Source organism: Pelmatolapia mariae, linkage group LG10_11 (assembly GCF_036321145.2).
Source record: "Pelmatolapia mariae isolate MD_Pm_ZW linkage group LG10_11, Pm_UMD_F_2, whole genome shotgun sequence".
Lineage (NCBI taxonomy): Eukaryota > Metazoa > Chordata > Actinopteri > Cichliformes > Cichlidae > Pelmatolapia > Pelmatolapia mariae.
Genome location: NC_086236.1, coordinates 12,370,388 through 12,397,062, shown reverse-complemented (window position 1 = coordinate 12,397,062; position 26,675 = coordinate 12,370,388). Strand labels below are relative to the sequence as shown.

The following is a 26,675-nucleotide window of genomic DNA, read 5'->3' as shown; positions in this document are numbered from 1 at the left end:
TAAAATAAAGTAAAAGATACAACTTTGAAGTTGTATCTGCATTACTGCTCGGTAGCTGGAGAATTTTTTTTATTGTTATATATGAATCTTTAGAAACAGTGGTTTTTTTTCACTGACAGTGATAACTTAGGAAATGAACTACAGATTCTGATTATAGCATTTGGTAAGTGTTCTCTCCACCACAGATGATACATTTTCATACACTTTTTTATGTCAACAATTTTTATTTGTATGATACATACAAACTGTGAAGCTAACTGCACAATATGAATTTTCCAACTCAGCATAGAGTACTTTTCGCATTAAATTGGTGCATGTCTTAGTCTATATATATGTTTTTAATATCTTCTATGCAGGAGGAGATGAGTCCAGATAGTTTAGATGTTGAATATCCCTATGAAGGCATTTGAATTCGTTTTCCATTAATGGCTGGAGCATCAGCTTCACAATGATTTTTACTAATTGCATCATCAGAACTAAACTAAAATACCAAATAAACAAATGAATAAGTAAATAAGCAACAGAACAAACTCTTATTTAACAATCTAATGTAAGAGCTAGTGATGGACTTTTAAAAAAACAAAACATCACTATATATTATTGGTTAATTTAGAAAAAAGCAGCTGTTTATGAATATGGGAACAAGTGATTGTTAATGTCATGTGTGGTCATACCAAATAGCTTCACTGCAGCAACTATCAATTTTCAAAATATAGAGTAGATGAGTTGTACACTTTTTTAAAGCTGGCATATAACAGTTACTTAGCCTAGCCTTGCCAACTACCCTTGCTGTATAAAGTTTGACTGCTGTTAGGCAACAATCTCACTTTTATCCATTAGATGGGGCTAATTTCACAGACTTGTAGGCTCTATAGTTTCTGCATAAAAGTTCTGCAAAAAAAAAAAAAAAAAAAAAAAATCACCACTCCTCAATTCAAATCTGTATCCAGTATAAATGGGCATAACAATGACAGCTTCCCTTTTGCAAATAAAAATCTCCCATTTTCACTTACAAAACTGGGACAACAGGGACACATTTTATGGCCTCAAGCATGTTATGTAGCTTTACTTCATCTCTGCCCAGGTGTGATCTGAGCCTGCCATCATTCATCACATCTAAAAAACATGTAAACTTCCCAATGCTGCCAAATGCCCAGTAAGGGACCAGCCTGGTTTTGAATGATATCTGCTCCCACTTCATAGCGTGGGGCGATCTTGTCAGTAAGATGGATGACCAACTCTGAGCGTCTTAGCATGACGGGCATAAAGAGGAAGTGCAATGTAAGCATGTCTTGCATGCCCCAGTCCCACTACTCAGCCATTCTCCTCTCGACCTTGGCCTGCTCAATTAGCAGGGGGAGGCAGGAAATAGTGCAGTCCTGACTATGGATGGATGTGTTTTACAGTTAGTAGTTAATGGCTGCAAATGTTAATATATAATCAGTGGCTGCACTAAAGAAATATGGCCAAAAGGAAATCCAACTGCATTGCAGTAAGCAACATACTTCACATATTTAATGAAGATCATCATCTACATCACCATGTATAGGTAAGGATGTAGGTCTCTGCATAATTATGTATTATAAAATGTGGAAAGACTGTCACTACCTATGTGTCTGTTCTCACAGGTAGGCAATAAGAAAACTTATAACGCTTTTGACTATTCAAGAATATGAACTCTGTATTGATAGCTGACATGAAACAATACAATAAAGTACACTAAGATCTGCACAGACTCAGAATGGAACACTAGAGGGACATTATACATGGAGAATTATGGACGCTAATTACTATTTCCATATAATTTTAAAAGCTATTATGGTGCAGCAGGCTCAGCTGGACTATAAAGAGACTTTCACCTGGGGCACCTGGTGGAAACAGTTCTGGTGCCTTTAAGAAGTGGTTACAACTTCTTGTCAACACAGTATGAACACTGACTCCATGGTGGCAACTATAGGGAAATGAGCAATATGAGGCAATTTCAAAGTGATGGTCCATACAGTAAGAGAAGATCAGCACTGGGTGATTTTTAATAGCTGAGCGGGGGGGGGGGGGGGGGGGGGGGGGGGACTGAATAGGAAATCTGATTTTTCTCAATGTGGAAATTCACTAGAGAAGTATTAATGAGTAAAGATTCGTGAAAAAAAAACAGAGGGAAACCTCAGCCCCCGCTACAGCAGCCCACGAAACGTGCCTCTCTCAAGGCGCACGCGGGTGGCCAGCTCTTGAACAGGAGGTCAGCCGCTCATCAGTGTAAGCAGCCCAGTAGCAGTAACCCCCCGCCGCCGCCGCCAAAATATCTGTGTTTCGTCGGCTCTGTCGTCTGTCCTGTTGTCCTCCAGAAGCACAGCGCAGGATTTCGCATTGCACGCATTCGGCACATCCCGCAAGTCACGTCTTCCCGTGTGGTACCATTTGTTTCCCGTGGCAGATGTCCCGGTGCGTCGTCGTCCGAACACGGGACTACAAGTGATGCTTTGAGCAGCACTGTTGCTCTTCACCTCTCTGCAGCAAAGCGGACTAGAAATGGTCCTATGCTCAACTAAGGTAGGTAGGTGCCCACGGCTGTCCTGCATGGAAGCGTGGGGGTACTTTCTATTCAGCGCATGCTTTCCTATTTGATCAGATAAGGGCTCCCGGCACAATGTCCTCTGCGGGGTGCTCAGCACTGCGGCTTCCCGCACTACTTTTTTGAATATTTCATATTTACCCAAGAGGGACATTCACCTTCGCGGTGGTGACCTTATCACGCAGTCTCAGGATGACATTCATTAACGGGCTTCCCCAAAGGACTGCATGCAGGCAGTTTACCTACATATCACATTTTAGACCCTCGTTCTTCCTAAAGATACTGACAGGCACTAAAGCGTGGCATTAAAGGATTTAATGGAAAACCACTGAAATATGATACGATGTGTTAGGGAATTATCATGCCATTTAATCACTTCAAGTCACTTCTTTGCAACTCATAATTGCATTGTGCATAACTGTTCTGTAAAAACTGAATTTTTCTTTTCTTTTCTTTGTGGAAAAAAAATAGAGAGATAAACTTTTGAAATCTCCTGTCCTAAAAAGGCATCTGAATGGATTCCATTCACAGTACATAACACCACCCTAAATCAAGCCTGCAGCTTTTTTGCTCTTAATGGAAAAAACCTTACCATTCATCACACTTGCACTGTTCTGTGGGATGTGCTTATGATTAAAATATAGAAATTCAATTATTGATAAATGATGGGAAAAGTAAAGGAGGAAGGAATGAATGAGTAGGAGGTGGAAAAGAGATCTGGATATGTAAGAAATGCAAATAGCAGTTATTTTTTACCTCTTTCACTAACTAAGTAAATTTCCTAATCAAGCCTCAGTGAGTTGTTTATGTACTGCTGCTATTAAAGTTTGTTTATTGGTATCTTTAAAGTCTGCTGTTTCTTCCCCCCCCCCCTTTCCTCTCTGTCCCGCCTTCTCTCACTCCGATGGTGGTGTCATGTTTGCCTGCCTTCCTGCACAGGTTAGACTCTCAGTCATCAGAGGGTCAGAGGCAGAGGCACATCACCCACCCGCCTCCTGGCTTGGAAGAGCTGCCCGTCTGCCTGCAGTCGCCTGAACAGCAGCGAAGACAGACAGGGAACGTACGCTGTAGTTGTGCTGCCTCTGTGTGTGTGTGTTTGTGTGTGCGTGTCAGCACTTCAGTGCCTTTAGTGTTTTCCCAAGTCCTTCACTCTCTGTGGGCGCGTGTATGGATCCAGTGATGTGTGGTTGTGTCGAGGTGGGCAGTTAAGAGGAAGACGGGACCTATTCAAGTCAGCAAAACGCAGTCGAGCACGTGAGGCTGTCTGTGTGTATGTGTGTGTGTTTGGGGCTAGTTGTTGACCAGGCTATGAGTGAGTCTCAGAGGGAGAGCTGTTCGGTGCTGAGTTGAGTTGAGCACAACAGGAAAAATCCGCAAGAGAAGCAACCATGGGGCTTGGACAGTCCAGCAAGGCTCCAGTCACGGAAGACACAGATGAGGGTGAGTATTAAACCTTTAAAATAGTTCTTGTTTCACTTCTTTTCTACTTTTAGTGTCTTTACTTTGAGATTGACATCTAAACGAAACCAAAGACAGCAGAGGATGGGAGCAGGATTCACCACCACTGAGTGATTGGCTTAACCCATCTTTTCTTTAGCTTTTTTTGATGTGCAAAGATGTTTCCATCCTCTTTCCAAGATTAAGAGCACTTACAGTTAATGCATAGAAGTGTAATATGCTGATTAGGTCTGCCGCCACTCCTCATCAGTAAGGAAAAAGAGAAATACCTCTTGATAGACAACTGTTTAGCTTTAATATGACCACAACAGTGTATATTTTTTTGCAAATATTCTTATAGTTAGGCGTACAGGAGAGAAAAACAAAAGCTGTTTACTGAATGCCAAAGACATTCATCAAAACTCATCTGTTTTTTTCTTTAATTCTTTATTCTTTACATCTATCATTATTGATCACTCAAGTCTTGCATGGTTAGGAATTGTTTTTCTTTTTCAGGCTGATTGCAGTCAAGGGAGCCTTTGATAGGACTAGTACTTTAACTCGGGAAGCTCCTGGTTTGAATAAATTTTCTTTTTCTTTGTGTCCTGAGTAGATAATACGTTGTGATGTTATTGATCTGAGTCAGTCTCGGAAATTAATTCCACTCTGGCTGAACCCCAAGGCCTTCAAAAAAGTCTGTGTTACATGAGTCAGTAATTTAGTCAGAAGTGGAGTGGTTTTTCCAGGTTTTCTTACCTTGGAGATCCTTCTCTATATCCAGTATATCAGGTGATGTGATACATTTGTGTCTTTTTATAAAGTTGCAGACTAAGGCTGCATTTAGCCAAAGGTTTAAGCCAGGGCAAGATGCTACTCTACTCTCCTAATTATCATTAGAATTTTAGAAATGTAGCTATTATGCGACCAACCAGAGTCAGATTTTTCACCCTGGCCCACACTCTCTAATGAAATCTGTTGTTTTCTCTTTTTCAATCGAGGCAACCTTTATCAAAGATCAAGTAATTATTCATGGTTAACCCTAATGCTTAGTCATCTCGTGTGCTATTCTGGAAATGTCATTCATAACGGAGCTCCTCTGAACTCTCGAGTTAATGCCATAGTGTACCTTCTTTGACACGTCTCTTTTTCAAAAATAGAGCGTGGGTGATTTCACTGAGAGCAGGTGAATATAAAACACATTGTTGAGAAACATTGTTTTGATTTTTTTTAATAGCCCTGCATCCCCCCAAAAAAGTCATCCCGTCACTGATGAAAGTCCCATGAGCGACAGAAAGAGATAGGTGTCCCTTACTTTACTGTTGTATCCCCTCATTGCTCTATACTGTCTAGATTACCTAAGATACCTGAAACCCAGTGTAATTAGGGGAACAAGGGGGATATTATAGAAGGTGAGGAAAGATTATTGGAGAAAGAGACAGAAAAGTAAGAGACTGCTCCACATACAATGGTACAAGTTGTTTTGGGTTTTTTTTGCATGGCTTAAAGGTAGGGCAAGTGTGCCTTCCAATATTATTCGACCTCCTAACCTGCCAAGAATCTCCACTTCTAATCTTTTCTTTTGACAATTGTCGGTGGTCCGCATGTTAAGTATACATAATGTGCTCGCTGCTTTGAGTAGCAATAAAGATGCAAATTGAAGTGTTGCTTCATGCTTCAGAAGCGTCAAAGGTCGCTGTGAGGTGATACCAGTCGCAGTGATTAAGTTTGTTTGTAAAGTGAACATTTATAAATGGTCATATTTCAAAATCTTAGACTATCATTGTGTGTCAGATTAAAAAATAATGTGCTGTTTCTCTATATATTACACCTGTATATAAAGAGATAAATGATTTCTCGTTTATTCTGTTGTTAGCCTTAAGGGAGCTAACAGTAGTTTGGAGCTTCTAACACTGCCAACAAATATCAGGCCCAAGGCTTCCTGTTGTGTCTGTTGCCACTGTTTGCACATGCAGCTAATTTACATTTAAAAACCTATTAAAAAACGAAATAGTTGCTAGATAACAGCCGATGGTTTCAAAAGTGCACTTAAATAGATGCAATCTGTTGTTTGCTCTCAGTTCATGCAGCTAAAGCCTGGTCAAACATGATTGGTCAGTGCAGCCCAGACTGCAAACGGAAACCAGAAACCTTCCACTTATCTACAGGTTATTTATACTCACATGCAGAGATTTATGGAGATTAGTAACTGACACAAATGAATGTGAGATTGCGCGCTTAATCGAAATACGCAGCTATGCAAATATAGCTATATTTCAGTTTGTGCCATTTTCATGTGCATCCCCTTTCTTTTTCCACACTCAACCGCAAATGCATTTAAAGCAATAGTAGGAAAACGTAGAAAAAAATAGACATAAACTAAACACAAACATTTTTTAAATGTATTTTTTGCTCATTGATAAATCTGATCCTGTAATCAATTTATCTGTGGAATAATCTGTTTTCTGTGCTGGCTTCAGTGCATATTTTCTAGCTTACACTCAACCCATATTAGGTGATTTACACAGAGGTGTGTGCATGAAGGTGAACTCTGTCAAGACATGTTTATCTCCCCTGGGGAATGATGGGTGTACTTCATGTGTCCCTTCTGACACGTGCACGTGCTACCTTGTGCAATCTGGAGACTCTAGTATATTGATGAGTCCTGTTTACACCTTCCCATACTTAAGTGAGGTTAGAGTGGAAAGACCAGTGGATTCTGTTTCAGTTGTCAGAGCAACTGTTCTAGAAAAGGATGATATTTGAAATGTTCCCAGCCTGGGCATTCTCGGACCGAGTAAGAAAGAGTACGTAGCAGTCATGCTGTGAGTGTGAGAGACTGTGCGAGGCTCAAACTGACCAAGCGTGATTATTTCAATCCAAACTGATAAGCACATGTCAGTCAGATTCAAATTGACTAGCAGATGAGTGCCAGAGTCAGTCACATGACTTCCTCAGCTAGTTTAAGTCATGGAAAGGCTGTCAATTTGCCAATTCCACTCATATGCAGACTTGAATCATTACATGCTCTGTTACTCATGTGTCCATCACATTAAACCATTCAAAGCACTGCTAGTAAATTATGAGTCTCCACCTTGCTCTCACAGCCTCTCTTTCTGTGTCTGCCTTTGTCTCTCTCGCTCAGTCTCTTGCTCTCTCTGTGGTTTGTCTGCTTCCAACCACGATCACAGCTGTCTTTCTAAAAAAAAAAAAAAAACTAAACAAAAAACATAAGCTCAGCAGAAAAAATGACTATGTTTACTAAAAGTGTGCCTCTATATGCTGAGTTCATGCAAGTGCATCAGTATATCGGCTAATACAAGCATGCATGTGCATCACAAAGCAGACCTCATATGGAATAGGTTGTGTAAACACTCCAGCGCCGATAGTGTGAGACGAGGATGTGCCAGATATACGTGACTAACAGAGCATAACATTAACTGTCACATCCAATACATCTAGTGACTGCAGGCTGAGTGAGTGTGTGTGCGCACGGTACACTGCTGCAAAAGAGGCAGGTAATGTTTTAGGTCAGCGCTATATGTCAAAAAGCAAGCGTGTTTTTGATAATGATTGTGAATGCAGCCGATAATACACGTGCGCGTGCCTCTTCCCTCTGTCTGTGTGTGAGTGTGTGACCACGCTCGCGCGCAGACAGATGAGTGGAAAGAGTGGGCAGCAGCTGTTCCATCCTCGGGGAAACAGCGGAGAGGGAAAACCTTCTGTCCTGGTTGTCATGACAGCAAGAAACAAACAGCCTCATCCGGTTCCAATTGGCGATAAATGTTGCTGATAAATGGAGACTGAGATATGGAGTTAAGCTGCGGTTCAGGTTGCGTCTGTCTGTGTGTGTGAGTGAGACACAGGGAGCGAGAGAAGGACGCAAAAAGCTGGCAGCAAAGAAGCAGAGCTACAGAAATGCTTACATTGTTTGAAATGGATGTTTAGGAACAGACATCATATCAGACATCTTTGTGGCTGAAGGTTATTTCATTTCTCTGTCACATTAGAAACCTGCGACTTCTGGTTGCCCCGGAGACCTCCATCTGCTTCAGCATGACTGGTGCATTGTTCTCAAATGAGCTTAAAGCAAACCTCACAGTGAACCTACTGTAACTGGTGTGACACATGCAGGTTTTTGCATTTATAATACATCAGTGACCTAGTTTTAAAGGATGCACACTTGTAATTTCACTTCCTAAAGGTTTGTATCTTCCCCTAAGTTATTTTCAAGTAGTTCACTTTTAGTCCTCCAGGAGCAAATTCATGAAGCTTTCTCAAGCACAGTGCTTATCATGTTTACGAGCCCACCTGTCATGAAAACAACAAAACAGAAATGCTTTAGAAATCTGCCAAAAACATGCTTTGACATTTTTTTTTTTTATAAAACAGCAAATTTGGAAAATTCTGGATAACTACAATTATATTTTAGTATTAAAAATAAAATTTTAATTTAAGAGTGTTCGCATACTTATGGCTTAACCTTTACAGAAAAATAAAAATAAGTTATTTTGGTAATTGTCAATACTGTTAATTTAGGGTATAAACCTTACAGTAGGTTGTGATCCAATGACTTTCATGAAGACAGCACTGTAACCGAGGATACAATGTCATGCCACGGACTCATTTTGATAGTGAATGAGTAAAAATATCACATCAAAAAAACAAACCTATAACACCATCTTGTTACAGTTACATACGTAATATTTTAGGTCTGAATTTCTGTTTTAGTTTTGTGTTGATTCTAAGAAACTGTTTTTTTTTTCTCCTTGCTTACCCCAACAGTTAATTTCGACCATTTCCAGATCTTAAGGGCAATAGGAAAAGGGAGCTTCGGAAAGGTAAGTTTCTTTTCATAAGAAATTAAATGGAATATAAACCCAGATTAGCTGGAAACAACAGTAAAACACAATCTTATTGTGGACTGGACTGACACACACACACACACACACACACACACACACACACACACACACACACACACACACACACCTTGTTCTGGTGTTGCACTATCTGTCTTTGTTTTGTTTTTTTGCAATTTTTGCACACTTGCACTTTATGTTGTCCTGTGTTGATTGCCTGTTACATGTAGCACAGGGGTGCCCAATCCCAGTCCTCGAGAGCTACCGTCCTGCAGCTTTTAGATGGATCCTTGTTCCGACACACCTGAATCAAATGAATGGCTTGTTATCAGGCATTTGCCAAACTTGATGGCATGCTGAAGAGGCAATCAAACCATTTGATTCAGCTGTGTTGGAGTAGGGATGCATCTAAAAGCTGCAGGACAGTAGCTCTCGAGGACTGGGATTGGGCACCCCTGATGTAGCACCATAGTCTTGGAGGAACGTTGTCTCGCTTCACTGTGTACTGTACCACTGCACATGGTTGAAATGACAATAAGACACTTGACTTGACTTGACTCAACTTGACAATACACACTTCCAGAAGACTGGTGTTGCTTAAGATGTCGCCCAGCCAATAATTTGAGAGAAAACAGCAACAACAAATATATAATGGAACTATAAAACTATCAATTTTATGGTTGAATTATTGAAATGTAAAAAATCAGTCACAAAATATAAAAAAAAAAATAGTTATTACATATAAAATTAAGTCTGTGTTTGTTGTGACAGCATGCAGGCAAACCTCTCAGGTTGTTCCTAAGTTCCATGTAATCCTAGAGCTGCAGCCACTGATTAGTGTCATGGCTTATTAATTTGCTAATTTTCTACATTATTCACTGTGAAATTAATGGCCATTTTAATTCCCTAAAGCCAAAGTAGATGGATGTTTTTCGACCAATAGTCCATCCAGTTTACCGTCAGATTATCTGATAGAATCTGCACAATGTAGAAGCTGAAATGAGCAAAATTTGATGTTTTGCTTACAAACTGATAATAAAACTAATAATTAATTCTCAGTATGGCCCCCCAGTTTTTTTTTTTTCAGCAAATCAACCACTTGTTTGAGTTCTGCATGATTTAATTTCCTCTTAGCACAGAGCACAGCATGTTGTCGCAAATAAAACCACACCCCAAGACGTGGTAAAAGTTTTAACAGCAGCACCATGTTAAGCCAAGTGCCGCATAGTAATTCACATCAGCACCTACAGTACATGTAAGCACATATAGAGATGCAGGCACTCCCATGCACATGCATACACACAACAGAGACCCACACAACATCGACACTCTGTCCAGTGACAGATAAGCAGTCTAATCACAGTAGATGGCAAGCTGTTCAATGGGAGGAGTGATGTGATCAGGGTTTGGCTGATTAACTGTGCCAGCTGGTCCGCAGATCACTCTCTTAGCAGCAATCACTGGCTTATTGACGCTTATAGCTCAGACAAACACGACTACAAAAAAAGTGTAGTGTTATTACAACTCTGCATATTAATAAAAATGCATGTGTTTCCCTGTTTGAGTCGTCATATATGGTCTGTATGCATTTGATACACAACAGCAGCATTTCACATCGTACCCGAGTTGTTATATTCCACTGTTTCTTTTTGCTGGATCATATAATTAATGCTATTTATTTGAGAAAACTGACTGCATTCCCCACTGACACACACTAGCAATACTAATGAGTGCTAACCTGATGTTTCCCATCTCTAAAATGCTAAATATGCTGGTGTGAAAAGTTAAACATCTTAAGAGGGGATTAAATTCTTGATCACGGGCTTAAAGACAAATCTTTTCCTCCCAAACTTTCCATCCAACCCTTTTCGGTAGACTGTGTTTCTGGTTATTGCAGGAGTGTTTCAAATGGTCCACCTCTTCCTTTATCAGTGGAAAAAAAAGTTTTTAGATAAGTATGGATGAATGATGAAAAACAAAGTCATACTGTAAATTTGTCAGTCTGAGTATTTTCAAAACAGAATGCTGCTTTTTCATTCATATCACAAATAATGAATTAATAATAAACCGGGACACAATGTGTCATAGCAATGAGGAATTTATCTTACGCCATGTTGTCACATGTGATCTTGTCACTTAAGGTCTGCATTGTGCAGAAGAAAGATACCAAGAAGATGTATGCCATGAAGTACATGAACAAGTTAAAATGCGTGGAGCGGAACGAAGTGAGAAATGTCCTCAAAGAACTCCAGATCATGCAGAACCTTGAACATCCTTTCCTGGTCAACTTTTGGTAAGTCATCATGCTCTAACAAGTGCAGTTGTTGTCAGAAGTTTGTATGCACTCATTATGGGCAATGTCATGGTAATTAGCATGCATCAGCATACATCCTTAATGACTTTGAACAATAAGAATTGGGCGCACATGTTTGAATTCATTTTGGATTTTCTCTAAGCTACATCTATGCACTTTACTTAAATCTGTTATTAAGTGATGCTTAAGGTTCTACAGTGTCTTTTAACTTGTCAGGGCCGATTACAACTGGTAGTTGCTCTTTGCTAGCATAAAAAGGATTTGTTTGACAGCACTCATTGGACTGACCAATGCACAGAACAATGACAATGTCCAAGGAACTCAGTGAAGATCTATCTATATTTTATATTTAATCAAGTTGGGAAGGTATTTTAACTGGAGCCTTTTCCAAATGAGTGCAGATTCTAAGACTGAGCGCAGATGGGTGTTTCAACAGGACAATGATCTCAAATACACAAGTGGATAAAGCATTCTTACATTAAGCTTTCAGAATTTTTCCAAAGCTCCGACCTGAACCCTGTTGAAAATTTGGGAATTATACTTAAAGCTGAGTCCGTGCCAGGAACCTGAGCAGTTTAAATGAACTCTACTAGTTCTGCCAAGAATAGTGGTCAAATATCCAGGCAGAGTTATGCCAGACACTTGTTGAAGGCTACCAAAACATCTAGTCAGGATGCAACATTCTAAAGGCAATTTAACCAAATAAGAGTGGAGGTGTGTGTATATATTTTGAGCCTGTATACATACTTTTGATCCAATGTGGATAAGAGAAATGATTTCAAACTTGTGCATCCAATTCGTCCTGCTTAAAGTCGGTAAAGATGCATGCTGCACAATCATTCCACCCTGGTAGAAGAACATTTCAAAGGCATCATTAAAAACCCCAAATTACCATGACATTCATGCCCATGATTAGTGGATATAAACTTCTGTAAACAACTGTATTTAGATGTTTGGTTGGATCTTTCTTTCATTCTGTATGTGTGTCTGATAGATTCATGAATGAATGAGCAATCTTCCCAGGGTCATTTCTGTCAGAGAGTTTGGGGACTCCGACAGAAATGTGTTTTTTTTTAAATTCCGGCTCAGAGTGTATTGAATTTAGCACTAAGTGACTTTAGCAGAATACTGCTGAATTCATTAAATATGTACACAAAAGGCTGCTGTGAAATTATGAATGCTTTCCATTTCAGCAGCTGATCTCAAAGGCTTGTGTTTCACACTGGTTATTGCCATCAACTATAAATGCCCCGTCGTTGGTTTAGTAATGCATTCTTTCTCACTCATTTATTTTATATGGTGACTGGATCCTATCAAATCAGTAAATGCGCAGACCCAACGAAAGAGCGTCATCAATTAAACAAAACAACAAAAACAAACCCTTTTTACACAGTCTTGGAGTGAGCCTGCAGATTCATCCAGAAAGCTGTTGACCACTGAAGAACAGCACATATGAGCAAATGTATCTCCTCTCTTGGCAGCTTCCCATTTGCCTCACTGCATCTCGGTTTGAGGAAATCTTTTACTCGACAACTGTACAAGCTCATTCAAACTGGGAATGCTAATCTAGGATGACTCATCAGGTGCCTTTAACCAGCCATTCGTCATAATTTGAAAGCTAGAGTTTATTGAGCACCAAGAATCGTACTTAAGATGCCTGATAAGTATAGCTTGTTAAGTTTTCTTCTGAAAGGCGTCATTAATTCTTGATAAGCACTCCCACACTGCAATGTTTGAAAGGAAGCCACCCTGGTCTTCTGTCAAGCTGAGAGGCAGAAAGATGTCTTTCCAAAGACGAAGAAAAACAGCAACAACACATACAGTCTGTTTTTTAAAGATTAAGACATAGTTGTTTGTTCAGTTCTGTTACAATGATAGTGATTATTATTATTATTATCATTTCCTCTTACATATTTTTTTTATTTTAAGGCTGTTTCCACATTAGGTATGTCCTTCTGAACACTTGTGAGGTATCAGATATTTTGTTTTCTACTCTTTATCCATTGTGTCACTTTTATATCCTTGATCTAAACTAGTTCGGCAAAATTAATGCTTAATTTTTAATTACCTATATAATGGAAATAAAACCTACTTTGGTGAGAATGAATAACAAGTCATTTAAGCACATTTTTTCAAAAAAGGAGAGGAGGAGAGGATAGATGGACACATGAAAACACAGAAAAAGAAAAGAAGCCACAAGGCAGAGTGCAGTGCAGTCTGTGCAGTGTACAGACTCATCAGACAAACAATATCAGTGCTTGCTTTCTTGCTTGATTGCATGCTGTGTTGGACGGAAAAAAAAAAAATTGGAAGTTAATGCTGTTGGCAGTGTAAGCCCCCCAGGGTGGGGGTGATATCCTCTAGAGATGTGCTTGGGTCAGCGCTATGCCCACTCTCTTTCTCTCCCTCTCTCCCTCCCTCCCTCTCTCTCTCTTTCATGTTGAGTTGGCATAAGTTATGATTGTCCTGAGGTAAGTGCTCAAGGTCAGAGAGAGGGAGAGATTACCTGCAAGCGTATGAACTGCACTGAGCCAGTTAGATGCAGAAAGCTGCCTCCTGGCTGTCCTCTCCTCTTCCTCTTCTGTCCCCTTTTCAGTCACCTCTTACGTGTCTTCTCTCACCTCTCCTATTTCACTCCCTCACCACCTGCTATACTTCCTTTTTGCTCCTCTTGCTGCCACTGCACTTGCGACTGGGCATTACCTCAGAATGTCTGGAAACTGGGCAGCCAAACAGCAATGCATTTGAGAGACAGGAGTGAAAACAAAGCTATTTATGCCATGTTATGCATTTAAAATGTAAAAAGTATTGGTTTTGATTGCACCACAAACAGTAAAGCAGCCAGTTGGGCATGAAAGTCATACATTGTGGTGTCAACCACTCGTTGGCATTATAATCCTTTGACTAAAAGGGAAGGGATACTGTACAGTCATGCTGCGAGAGACACAGAGAGGCTGCAGGTTTCAGCTTTTAGGCTTGCTGCCTGTTTAACTGTGGATGTAGCATTTGATTTGTTTGTTGATGAGGGTATAACACAGAGGAAGAACTTTTTTCAAACAGCTTGTTTGTTGCTTAGTGTATTGGAAGTGTTGAGCACTGGTTGCGCACTTGTTTTCTTTGTGAGCATCACTAGCCTCAAGCAGAGAAAGTCAGTCATGCAGTAATTTTGACTGTTGTGGACTTACTTTAGTACTTCAGAAGTCGCCATAATGACATCTAGGGCTGATCCAATATCCCCGCAGTAATACTGGTATCATTTTTAACAAATTTAATAAAAATGTCATATCGCTGTATCATTGCTATAGCAATGCTAATTCACACAATAATGAGACGAGCCCAGGCATGTCTGAGAGCCAGAGCAGCCTCTGATGGCAGTTTAGTAGCTAAGAAGGGAGCTACTTCAACAACCTCCAGCAAACCACATTATGCTGAAAAATATGCAAGAAAATTGTTCCAGCTACAGGTGCAAACAACAAACTTGTTTCACCACTTGAGGCAAGAACACACACTAATGAGTACAGTCAGCCTACGAAGGAGGAGATACTAGCACTAGTTATACTCCATATGACAGAAAGGGCAAACAGTAGGTGGAAAATACTGCTGTGGTTACGAGGTGGAAAAACAAGGCTTCAGGCAGCTGGTTAAAAAGCTCAACCTAAAATGTAACATCCCAGGAATAGATAATATTTTTCAGTTTTATTACATGACAATATCGTGCAGACTCCTGAAGAGTTACAAGGTTAGGTTACTGTACTTTAGTTACTGAAGTGTTTGTCAGTGATGTTACAATTACTTAAAATTTCCAGGGAAACAGGCTAGATCCTAGGCTGTGTCACTGGATATAATGTTGTTGTTTCTCCTGCTGGCACCTCGTTTAAATTACGAACTGTGTCAACAGTGACAGAAGCTCATAGGAAAAGAAGAATGGAAAATGCCCTTCATTTACTTACACTTAAACCTGTAAGTTGCCTGCATCAAAATGTTATTACAAATTTAATACCTTGATATAAATTTTGACCTCTAATTGACATTGCTAAATTCTGGGACCAATACCTTCATGATATAACATGCCAATTATAAAAAAAATAGTTGTATAACAGTCAAAGGCAGAAAGAAAGAAGTACATTAACAAAAGTCTGAGACATTGTGAGGTAAAAGCTTCATTTGCTTTAGGGAGTCCCTCTTTTGCATTATGTAATCTTACTAATGCACTAGATTTCTATGCAGAAAAAGGCATCATTCATCATTTCTCATTCATGTGCGTCTTTGTTCTCAGAAGCCACGATGCCCTCCCACACACTCACAGAAAAAGGCAAAAAAGAGGACTATTCGTCTAAGAATCCTTATATAAAAGGTTCCGCAAACCAGACACATTGTATTATGCAGAACTACAGTCTGCTTAGAAACAGGAGACATTTTAGAAGATTGGCACAACCAAAGAAAAGCCCAGCTCCAGACTCGAATATCACGATTACTGTAATGAGGCCTTCTTGAATGTCAGGTACAAACAGTATCCTCGTGTATCTGCAAAATTTGTGTGTGAAATCCTCAATTTACTTTTAACACTGCAGCCATCGCTGAATGCTTGAAAGCAACATGTCAGCATGTCAATTATTTGGTCTTCAGTCAAGGTGACCTGAATCAGAAAATATGATAATCAAGCACTGTTAGTGATTCCCTGAAGACGCAAGCGCACAAGTAGGAAAACCTGCTGATAAAAAAATGCTAAAAAAGTTAGTTGATTAATATTTTTATCATTTGCTGAATTATTGAAGTAGTATTTCTTATTGCTTGTTTAAGTGTAATAGTTTATATATGTGAGGGCAAGAATTTAGCAATGCACTTCTTTTTTTGTATGTGCTGAAGGAGCATTAGACGCAGACTGATGGAAGCTGTCAGTCACAGGGAGGTGTTGGAAGATTGGGTGGGAGGAAGGTCGGAGGGCTGTCGGCATCGATCCGGCATGTCACAGTTTGAGCGGTTGACTGTCTCTGCCCATTTCAAACAAGGTGTGGTGGTCAGATTAGGCATGTGTGCATCTGTATAGTATTTATGTCTGATCACTATAATTGCATTACTCTGTGGTGAACAACAAAGTCCTGATTAGGCATTTTATCACTGAGATTCACTGGTGTGGTTGTTATGCTGCGGGCATTCAATAGATAAATGTTAATGACCAAAAATCACTCAGCAGTTTAGAGGGAGTTTTAGTTCATTAACTTCACAAAAGGTGTATGGAAGATGGATTACTGCAAAGACCAAAAGTCTGTCGTAAGTACTTCAATATTAAATTTAGTATTAGAAATACAAGTGAGGCAGTGGCTATATTATTTTCCTTTTATTATTTAAGTATGTACTAGATGACAGTTTCATTCAATGCCGTATAGAAATTCAATTCAGTTTTATTTATATGGCTCTGATTCAACACAAAAGTCATCTCAGGGCGCTTTATATTGTGATGAAAATATAATGCCCTTTGGAAACTGCAGCATATTCAGTATTATTTCATTAACTGTGTAGCCTTACATGTCATAACTGTTACCTTTGACAGAGAGAAAAGAGAGTCTTTTTGTAAGGACACGTTACCATTAGGTTGTGAGCCCCTGTGGTTTCTTCCATTACTAAAATGGCCCGGGGTGTCTTTGCTTCTAAAAGCTCCATGGCGGATGCTCTCCCATCAGACCGGCTGCCTGGAAGCCACCAAAGGGGTCACATTGAAATGCATGTGTGGCACAGTAGAGATAGGCACAGAAAGAAAGAATATTATGGAGGTGGGAGCAGTTAAAAGACAAGCTGAGGAAACAGAGAGAGCAAGCGCGCCACAGAGACACCAGGCTCGATGCCAGGAAAGCGAATGAAAAGTTTTTCACAGTTTCAACGTAATGCACAGGTGCTAATCTGCAGCCTGATGACTCTTGGCTTCTGTCAGCCCAAAACTGTGGTTGAAGCATCAACAGCGTTATTTGCTTGAGGATGTCTGTTCTTTCTGCAGGTGCAAAGGCAAATGGAGACGGGACTCCCATTACTGGCTGGCTGATTATTTTCCATTTCATTCTTGTACAGCTTTTCATCTTCATGCCATTATGTTGTTTATGTCATCCATTATTAACAAGTTTTGTGAAACTTTATCTGTCTAGCTGCTATTAATCTAGGATACAACAAAAAATGTGTTCAGAAAAGAAAAAGCAAACTACTACAGCTGTGATTGGACTACCACTTTTAAAAACAAGGTTATTTAGAAGGGGGGGTTCTCTAAGTTGTTAGGATTGTTTTTGTTTACATACAGTGATCAGCGCAATGCACAGTTTTAATATGAGACAGCGTCAGTGGTAACTCAGGTAGCTTCTGTGACCCAGACTCTACCTGTGGCAAACAACATAATCAGTGCCATTTCTAATTCATCTTGACAGCAGTGGCAGCAGGTCACTAAAGACTTCATTCATATTCAACTGCCTTCCAAGTACCAGCTCCCAACGGTCAGAGAGCGACTGAGAGGGAGAGCACATTGACAAGCACCGTTTCTTTCTTTCTTTTTTGAAGAGACAGTGCTGAAATAGCTGAATTATAGAGCTTTATTAGTACTAAGTCAGTCATCTCCAGATCAATGTTGATTATTATCAACTATCATTAAAAAAATACCTAATGCACTCTAATCGCAGCGCAAAAACCACAACCATACAAACAGATAGGTCTGTGTGAGTGTACTATGGTTTGTCTCTTTTATGTGGAAGTCTTTGGCAAGTCAGTCACTCCTCCTTTTCCTGGAGGACATAACATTTCCACCCCACACCCCCATCCCAACCCCCCAATTATGGCTAAGCCCTTTCAGTTTTTACCACCTTGTCTCTTTGACGGAAATCCTAGTGGGACAGGAAAACATGGAAACCTCAGCCAAGCGTGAGAGTTGGTTTTCTACTCGATTAAACTGGTTTCACGGACGGCTCTAGAGTGATATCGATTAACTTGATGGCCTCGCTGCCCTGAAGCCAGCACAAAGTTGTGAACTCATCAAGTAGTTGAACAAGTAATACATTGAGCTTTCATATTAACGTATGTGTTAATACAATACATGGTTTATACTGACCATTGATAATCTACCAACCAACTGAACCCACCCCTCAAAAAACTCTTGTATTTCTTTTTCCTTTAACAAATGACAAGAACATTTAAATCCTGTAATGCAGGTAAAGTGAGAGCGCCATCCACAGTTTGATTTTGAAACATTTAAAAAATGCATTTATGCTCACACACTGCTTTATTAAATACACCTTAGTGCTTCTGTTACCTGCTTTAATTTTTCATGCCATCGATTCTGGAAGGTGCCGGAAACATTGCTGCAGATTCTTAGCTGCACATCCATGATGCAAATCTCCTGCTCTACCACATCCCAAAGGTTCTCTGCTGGGTTGAGATCTGGTGACTGATGCTGTATGAGTACAGTGAACTCATTGTAATGTTCAATATCCAGTTTGAGATGATTTGAGCTTTGAAACATGGTGCGTTGTACTGCTAGACGCAACAGAAGATTAGCACACTGTGGTCATAAATGGAGGCACATGTTCAGCAACAATACTCAGGTAGGCTGTGGTGTTTAAATGATGCTCAGTTGGTAGTAAGGGGGCTAAGCATTTATCCCCCACACCATAACCCTAACGCCAACATCCTGAATACAAGATACAAGGCAGGATGGATCAATGCTCTCATTTTGTTTTTATGCCAAATTCTGACACTTCTGTTCAAATGTTGAAGCAGAAACTAAGAATGACCAGAATATGCAACATTATTCTAATTTTCAGTTGTCCAGTTTTCCTTTGACGAGTAGTTATTTGAGTTATTGTTGCCTTCCTATCACCTCACAGCAATCTCATCCAGAGAACTATGCTCATTGGATATTTTCTCTTTTTTGGACCATTCTCTGTAAAACCCACAGATGGTTTTTCATGAAAATTCCAGTAGATCAGCAATTTCTGAAATACTCAGACCGGCCCATCTGGCACCAACAGCCATGCCACATTCAAAGTCGCTTAAGTCACCTTTCTTCCCCATTCGGATGTTTGCTTTGAACTTTTGCAGGTGATCTTGACCATATCTGCATGCCTAAATGCATTTGGTATCTGGCATGTAATTGGTAATTAATGAACTAATTGGATGTATAATGAATTAAAGGCAAAGAATAGGAATGTCCAATATTTGTGACGCTTTTTTCCTCATATTTTTATTTCATCAAAAATATACCTAAATCGACACAAACAGAAATCCATAAGATTGGCTCATGATATCTCTAGTATACATGACATAAAATAAATAATTATTAAATAGTTAGTAGTAATGAATAAATTAGCAAGAAGCACATTTAATTCAGATGTAAAGATCAATTCCCCTGTCTTAAAAAAAGTTGCTGAACTCAGCATATTAGAAGAAATCATCTCATTGTATACATATTAAACAAGTAACTCCTTTTCTTGTTTTGTGGCCAAGAAAAAAGAGCAATTAATGTTCTGTTTGTGTCTCCTAAATACTTGTGACAGAGTCCCGTTGTATTCTTTACCTCCTTAAGTTGGCTCAGTTAGAGGAATTTACACTCCATGTGTGTGTGACAGAAAGAGAAAAACACTAAGGTAGAATAAGAGAGAAGGGATGGGAGAAACAGGAGACAGCAAGAGAGCAAATGAGAAGCAAAGACAGTCAATCAAACGATTAGTAGATGGAGTAAAAATAGAGTCCATCCGACAAACACTAAAAGGTGTCTGGCGCACACTTTAAACAAAAAAAGGCCTATTTTTCCTATCTTGGTTTGGAGTCTTTGGCAAGATTTTTTTGCAACTATCAGATTTTCAGTCATCAGTATTTCACACATTTTCAGCATCGCATTTAAAAATTTGCATACTTGTTCCTGCTATTTAACTCCTTACAGTTTATCTTTCTACAATTCTTCTGTAATTGAGGTACGCAGTAACAGGATAGCGCCTAGACTGGCATATCCAAATGTGTGGTTCATTAGTTCTTCACGTATCTTTGTACACAGAACTAGAGCAATATAATTAGCTAGAACATTTTTACTCTCCATGAACACAGTTGGAGTTGTGTCATCCGAAAAAACTACAAATCCTGCATCAAAGTCAAGCAATGCAGAGAGTGTGGCGTTAATATGATGCGGGTTTGATGTGTGTCTCTTCCTTCTGTGCCAGACTCAAGCGTCATATCGTTTTCCAACTCACTCTTCCTTTCTTTCATCTTTATGCACACACACAAGCATACATGCCAAACCACTCTGTCACTCTAGTTATATCTGCAGCAGCTGAAACTTTTCTTTTCCAGAATAAAATCTTGGTAGACTCCCGTTAAAGGTCCTCTTTTCTGAATACATTTTTATTCTCATTGTCCCAACACAGCTATGGTTTGTACAATGCAAATGAGCTTTAACGTCAATATTCATTATGACCAGTTTTATTCTTCATTGCAACCTGAACTCTGTTAGACAAGCTTCTCTGTAATTTCTTTAAGACATCGTTCTTTAGAGCTTTTGAAGGACATTCAAAGTACTTCTTTGACGTTTGGGTGCCTTTTGTTCTATTCTGTGCCAAGATGAACCCCCACATTATTGAGGTCCAGGCTCTAGGGAGACCAATCCATGACTGATTGCGTTCCATTGTGTTTTTCCATCCAGCTATGCTTTTACTATATTGGCAATTTGTTTGACATCGTTGTTATGCTGAAAAATAAAGCTGTTAACAAAGAGATACTTTCCAGATGACATTATTGTTGGATTAAAATCTGATACGTTTCTGCCTTCGTAGTTCTATCAATCTTAAAACTATGACAGAGCATCCATTGTGTTTTACAGATGGCTCACAGTTGCACCTCTTGCCAATTTCAAATATAAGTTTTTCACTCCATAAGAACTGTTGCACTGATTTTCACTAAAATTCTTCTGTAATATGATGTGCTTCAGCCTTTCCTACATCTACACACACTGAGACAATTTCTGATGAGGCTTTGGTGAATTCTTGAGGTCCTGTGTCACTTCTTCGCTAGATTTGTTGTCTTATTCATAAGGACATGGCTTCCAGATACTGTTCATCTGCTGTAGATTTATTTTGGCTTGACACATTTTTAAGGATATGCTGCACACCATACTGAGATATGACAAGTTTTTGGCATAGATCTCTTTTGGAATCACCTTGTTGGTGCAAAAATATCATATTTTGCCTGATTCAATGTAGCTGACTTTGGGGTAAATAGGATATCCTAAAGAGAGTCAGAAATAGGATTATCTTTAAAATAAATATTTGTTGTTGCATATAAATATATGCATCTCCAGGATGTCCATGCCACACATAGTCTTTCCAAACTCGGAGGCTGCGGCAATCAGATGTTGAGTGGTCTCAGCATTATCTGAGCTGTAGTAGACAGTTTGGAGTCAGCTCAATCAATCTCCATCCATCCAGTGCAGAAAAGCTTCACCTTCGGGGTGTTCACCAATACAGCCAAAAAAAGACATCCTTGGTCATTACACTTTGACTTTTAGCCAAGACGATGATCCTTTTCTGCCAGCAATAACAGAAATACTCTTCTCAACAATGCAACAATTTAAGCTGTAGGCTGTTTGCATCCGATTAAATCCACATTTCAATCGAGTGTAGCAGCAGATCTGATATTTTATGCAAGATATGAACGTGGAAATGTAGGACACTGTGTTGCCAACTGTATGCAGAACAAAACCCTAGGCGAGCTTTGAAAAAAAAAGCAGGCAGCTGCGATTTTTTTATACAATTTTTGCATAAATTAGTCGTGGGTGAGAAACTAATTAAGTCATTGTTTAAATGGAGTGAACAAAAAGTGCAGCCCCGGTGAGAAGCTCAGCATGTAAAATCAATTATTTGTGCAACAGCTACTCAAAGTGCAACGTAGCGGACTTCTCGCTGAGACAGGCTGGCTGTGCATGCTGGAGCTTCAGGGATGAGCAGACTGATGACCGCAGTCACACTCAGCGCATTCTTCACAGATTAACACCAATACAGGACTATATATAGGCAAATATTAACTACTGTGTACTGTAAAAACTGTAAAAACTATGTAAAATTGAGCCCACGGAAAATTTAAGAGGAAACAAGAATAGTTAGCAAGCTATTCATGATACAATGACATGTGGAGACAACTAAGAAGGCACATTTTTTTATCCTTGCCATACAAGTATAAGGATGATAGTGGCTCACATTATATTTTTAAATCGAGTGATGATGTACTTAAGTATATCTCAGGTATATTTATATATAATTTGAAGGCTTTGTGCAGCACTTTGGTCTTTATAAACGGAAGAAGATGGATGGATGGATGGATGAAATGATATTTATTAAGACTGACTGACAGGTTATTATGATTAATAATTATGACCCAAACAAATAAGGTTGTAAAAGTAGACATTGTCCAGAATGTCTACTTTCTGTAAACTGTCATCTTAGAGGAGACTATGGATTTTCCCATTGTTATGGCTTTTCAGTCAATCCAATAAACCCCATTCATGTAACATTTGTGCAACATACCATTTTCCTAAACATACCTGTACCCATGGAGCCACATGGATGGGGGAAACACCTGGAATTCTTCTTTAAGCTGTACAAAAGTGTTCAACCAAGAGTGTTGTTTTAGCTGTCTCACATGTCTCCTGTGTAGCCACTTCTATGGGATTTTCTCATTTCTCTGAGCCTTAAAAGCGTCATAACGAGTAAAGCTTTGTCAAAGGACTCCAAAGCAGGACCTAGACCAAAGCATTCAGTTTACAGAAAGATTAGGGAACTGATCAGGGAACCATCCCAAACTTCACCTGAGAGCAGCAAAAAGGGGGAAAGGCAAGAGAGAGGAAGGGAGAGAACAAAAAAACCCCCAACCCTGACAGAAGGTTAATAAACTTTGCCACAGGCGTCACGTAGACAGCATTTTCTGCAATGTGAAAGACTGTGATGAGTGTTTTTCTTTAGGCCTGGACTTAGAGGAGCACCTGTCCTCGGAGAGTATGCAAGGCTTCCGAGGTTGTTTTTAAGAGATCATGTTGTTAAAACCCCGAAAGGTTTTGCTGAACTCTTTGTTCTTGTCAAACTTTTTATACTAAGGTGTTACACACTATTTTAAAAAGGTAGATTTGCCTGAGGTGCACAAACCTGGCATGAGATCAATTTGCGCTTGTTATCTTATTTTTTTGCTGATGGGTTTATCACCCCTTGATTCCCTAGTTCTTTTCCCTCCTCTTACACGTCTCCTCAGTTTTTATTTCTTTCTCCAGTTTTCTTCGCCATTTCCCTGACTCTTTGTTACCATGTCACTCTTCTTTGTGACTTATCTTTCTTTATAGGTATTCCTTCCAAGATGAGGAGGACATGTTTATGGTGGTGGATCTGCTTCTGGGCGGAGACCTGCGCTACCACCTCCAGCAGAATGTGCACTTCTCAGAGAGCACTGTCAAACTCTACATCTGTGAATTGGCTCTGGCTCTGGGATATCTCCGCACCAAGCGCATCATACACAGGTAAGAGGTGTTCTTATAAACTGACATTTTTAAAACTCAATATATAGTTTTTTGTAATAACCTTTAATGATACAGTTAAGGGTTTGTTGCCCTCTGTCTCTTTAAAAATAACAGGACAGAAATAGTCTTCAGCACGTGTCCTCCTTATGCTTCTCTGCCTCATTTTTCACCAGAGCTTGGGCGTTGCGTACTCCTCTTTTCTCCTTGGCTGTTTTCATCCACATAGTTTTCTAATACTGCTCCACCACTGGGCAAGGTCAAGATGTCTTGACATTAAGGCCATCCCTGACACAACAGTTTACCATCTGCCAGAGACTACGGCCATCATCAAATGCGCCAGTCCCATCTATGTTGCTGTGTTAATGCCTTACTTAATTTTCAAAATGCAAGTTAAGTGCTTTTCAGGCAGAAATATCTGCTGTTATGGCAAAACCACAACTCACAGGGCCAATAAAAGTGTGCCTACTGCCAAATGTTATTATTTTAAGTTGCTGAATAACTCAAAGTGCATGAGATGTTCCATTATTGGCTAAGGTTTGCTGCCAAAATACATTAAGTACATTGAGTGCAAAATGTTAAAAAAAACTGCCTTACTCGTGACATAACAGACAACAATACAGCAACCCTGTATCATACAAAAAACTCTCTTCATTTACCCGGTTTATGCTTTACAGGATAGTTTTTGTACATTTTATGAATTAGTAGTCCATGAAAATTAGCTATCACTAATGATGTTCACTGAAGCAATGTAATTTCTGTATTCAGAACACCACTTATTGGGAATCCACATTAACTGAGTTAATTCCCAATGACTCAGGCCTCTATTTAGTGTTTCTGTCCTGAGAACAAGCTGTCTTCCAAAGCGGACCTTAAGGAAGGCAGCCAGACCCACTGTCTACACCAGATTGATGGAAAAAATTCCCATATAAAAACGGTTTTGATGATGGCTCAGCAGAATAAATCATCTTTTACCGATTTTCATTCATTGATTTTAGAGGGCACGGCAGGTTTTAGAGTGTGTGTGGATGGGCACACTTGATGAAATCCAAACACTACTGATGGACAGCAAAAACAGTTGATAAAATGCTTTCTGTGTATATTGGTCTTTAAAATTACTCCTCCACTCTGATGTCTGAGCAAAGACACAAACATAGGAAAGAGAGACCTTCTCAGATCATGACTAATAGGAAACATCACTGTAACAGAGAACACTAATTTATCAACACCCCCAGATAACAAATTACACCATTTAACGTTAAGCAGGCTACTTGCTCTTGTCCACGCTCTTAAACCTCCACAGGAAAGAGAGGAGGAGAAATAAGTGGGACGGATTAATAATTTGCTTATTCATTCAGCCCATTGAGGGGTATGAATATTTAAATTATGTTTTCTATTTCAGTCCTGGAGAGGACAGACTTGCCAGTTGATGCGCAGGTGTTGGGGGCGTTTGTTTAGATGGAATCAACATCTTTTCAATCTGCATTCATTAGCTTCAAATAGGAAGAGGAGCTGAAAGTAACTCTCGGCTCATCTGTATGGAAATTGAATATATAATTTCCTCACTCAGACATGGACGTGCTGACTTGGGTTCGCCGAGCGAATGCTTTTCAGTGGACGTTTGTGTGTGTATGCACCTGTCTATATGGGTATAAATCGAGACGTACAGATTCTCTTTCCGTTGGTCTTTAATGATTTTGATGATAATTAGGGGAGCAATGATGATAATGACATTAATCACATGCAACATGATCACATGTTAATTATGTCATTTACAAGTTTGATCATGCCAGAGGTAGAATATGCATGGCATTAGCTTCTTTCATATGATGGCTGGATATCAGCATACGGTACTGATGCTTCTACACACACACACACACACACACACACACACACACAAACCCCTTTACTATTACATATATTATTTAAGTTATCAGTTGGTAGAACATTAAAATTTCTCGGATTGTGTCTAGTTTGAGTTCGTGTTGCAGCTCGTATGAGCAAATATATTGTATGTTGTTGGGTCTGTCTAGCACAGACCCACCGCTTGAACGAGACAATTCTACTACAACAGCAAAAAGCATTGGACACCAAGCAGAGCTCTTTGTTTGATCTCGTGCACGAGGGAGAGAACTGTGACGAGCGCCGTTCCTTCCGCTCGAACCCCAGTCACTCTCGTCTGCTCCCTCGTAACACTGCTGTAAACAAAGAGTACCTTGTCTGTGTGTGTGTGTGGTCAACATGTGACCCTGTGAAGACTCCCCAAAGCTGGTGCTAGAAGTCCAGCGGTCCACCTAAACAAAGAGCTCTTATACTTAAATAGATACAGAGTAGGTGTCCTCCTATACCATAAATCAGTAAGAGAAGGTACGACCTCTTTCATGACCTTAAGATATGTCTGTATGCCAGAGTGCTCTGGGAGGCACACAGAGTCTTTGCAGACTGCTAAGGATCAGACCTCTATCATTATGCAATCGATTATAAAAATCTAAGCATATATGAGTATATATTTCTAAGCATAAATGACAATCCAACAATATAAACCTAACATATGTATATTTGTTTTATGAATCCGCAGCCAGTCAGATGCTTTCCAGATTGTAATGCATGGTGGATGAAAATCTGACAGTACTTTTATGTATTCATAATTCCATCCGTTTTGAAAAGATCTCCAACACTACTTGCTGAAAGACAGAGCCGACACCGTTTTACTGTTCCACTCGCTGTTAGACTTCTCTCCTGACCTCCTCTGTGATTATTACACTAATAATAATCACTAGTGAACCAAAATTTTCTAATTTGGATTCATGACTCCATATGATCTTCAGTCCAGTTCCTGTGTAATTTGGCATACCTCAGTCTTTACTTCCTCTTTCCCTTCCTCAAGAATGGCTTCTTGACAGCCGCCCTTCCACTGACAGTGTTTCTGATGAGGCTTTGATGAACAGTAGATGGATAAAGAGCCAATGCATCTCT

The 26,675-nt window shown here is 39.6% G+C and overlaps 1 protein-coding gene across 1 annotated transcript in view; it reads left to right on the top strand.

The window, feature by feature from the left end:
• The first annotated feature begins 2,181 nt into the window (after window positions 1–2,181).
• Window positions 2,182–26,675, top strand: part of stk32a (serine/threonine kinase 32A) — a 70,970-nt gene continuing 46,476 nt past the window's right edge. The window contains exons 1-5 of the mRNA XM_063486368.1: window positions 2,182–2,547; window positions 3,509–4,009; window positions 8,789–8,844; window positions 11,007–11,158; window positions 23,529–23,702. Coding sequence (XP_063342438.1) covers window positions 3,958–4,009; window positions 8,789–8,844; window positions 11,007–11,158; window positions 23,529–23,702 — 434 coding nt within the window. The 5' untranslated portion in view covers window positions 2,182–2,547; window positions 3,509–3,957. The remainder of the gene's footprint in view (window positions 2,548–3,508; window positions 4,010–8,788; window positions 8,845–11,006; window positions 11,159–23,528; window positions 23,703–26,675) is intronic.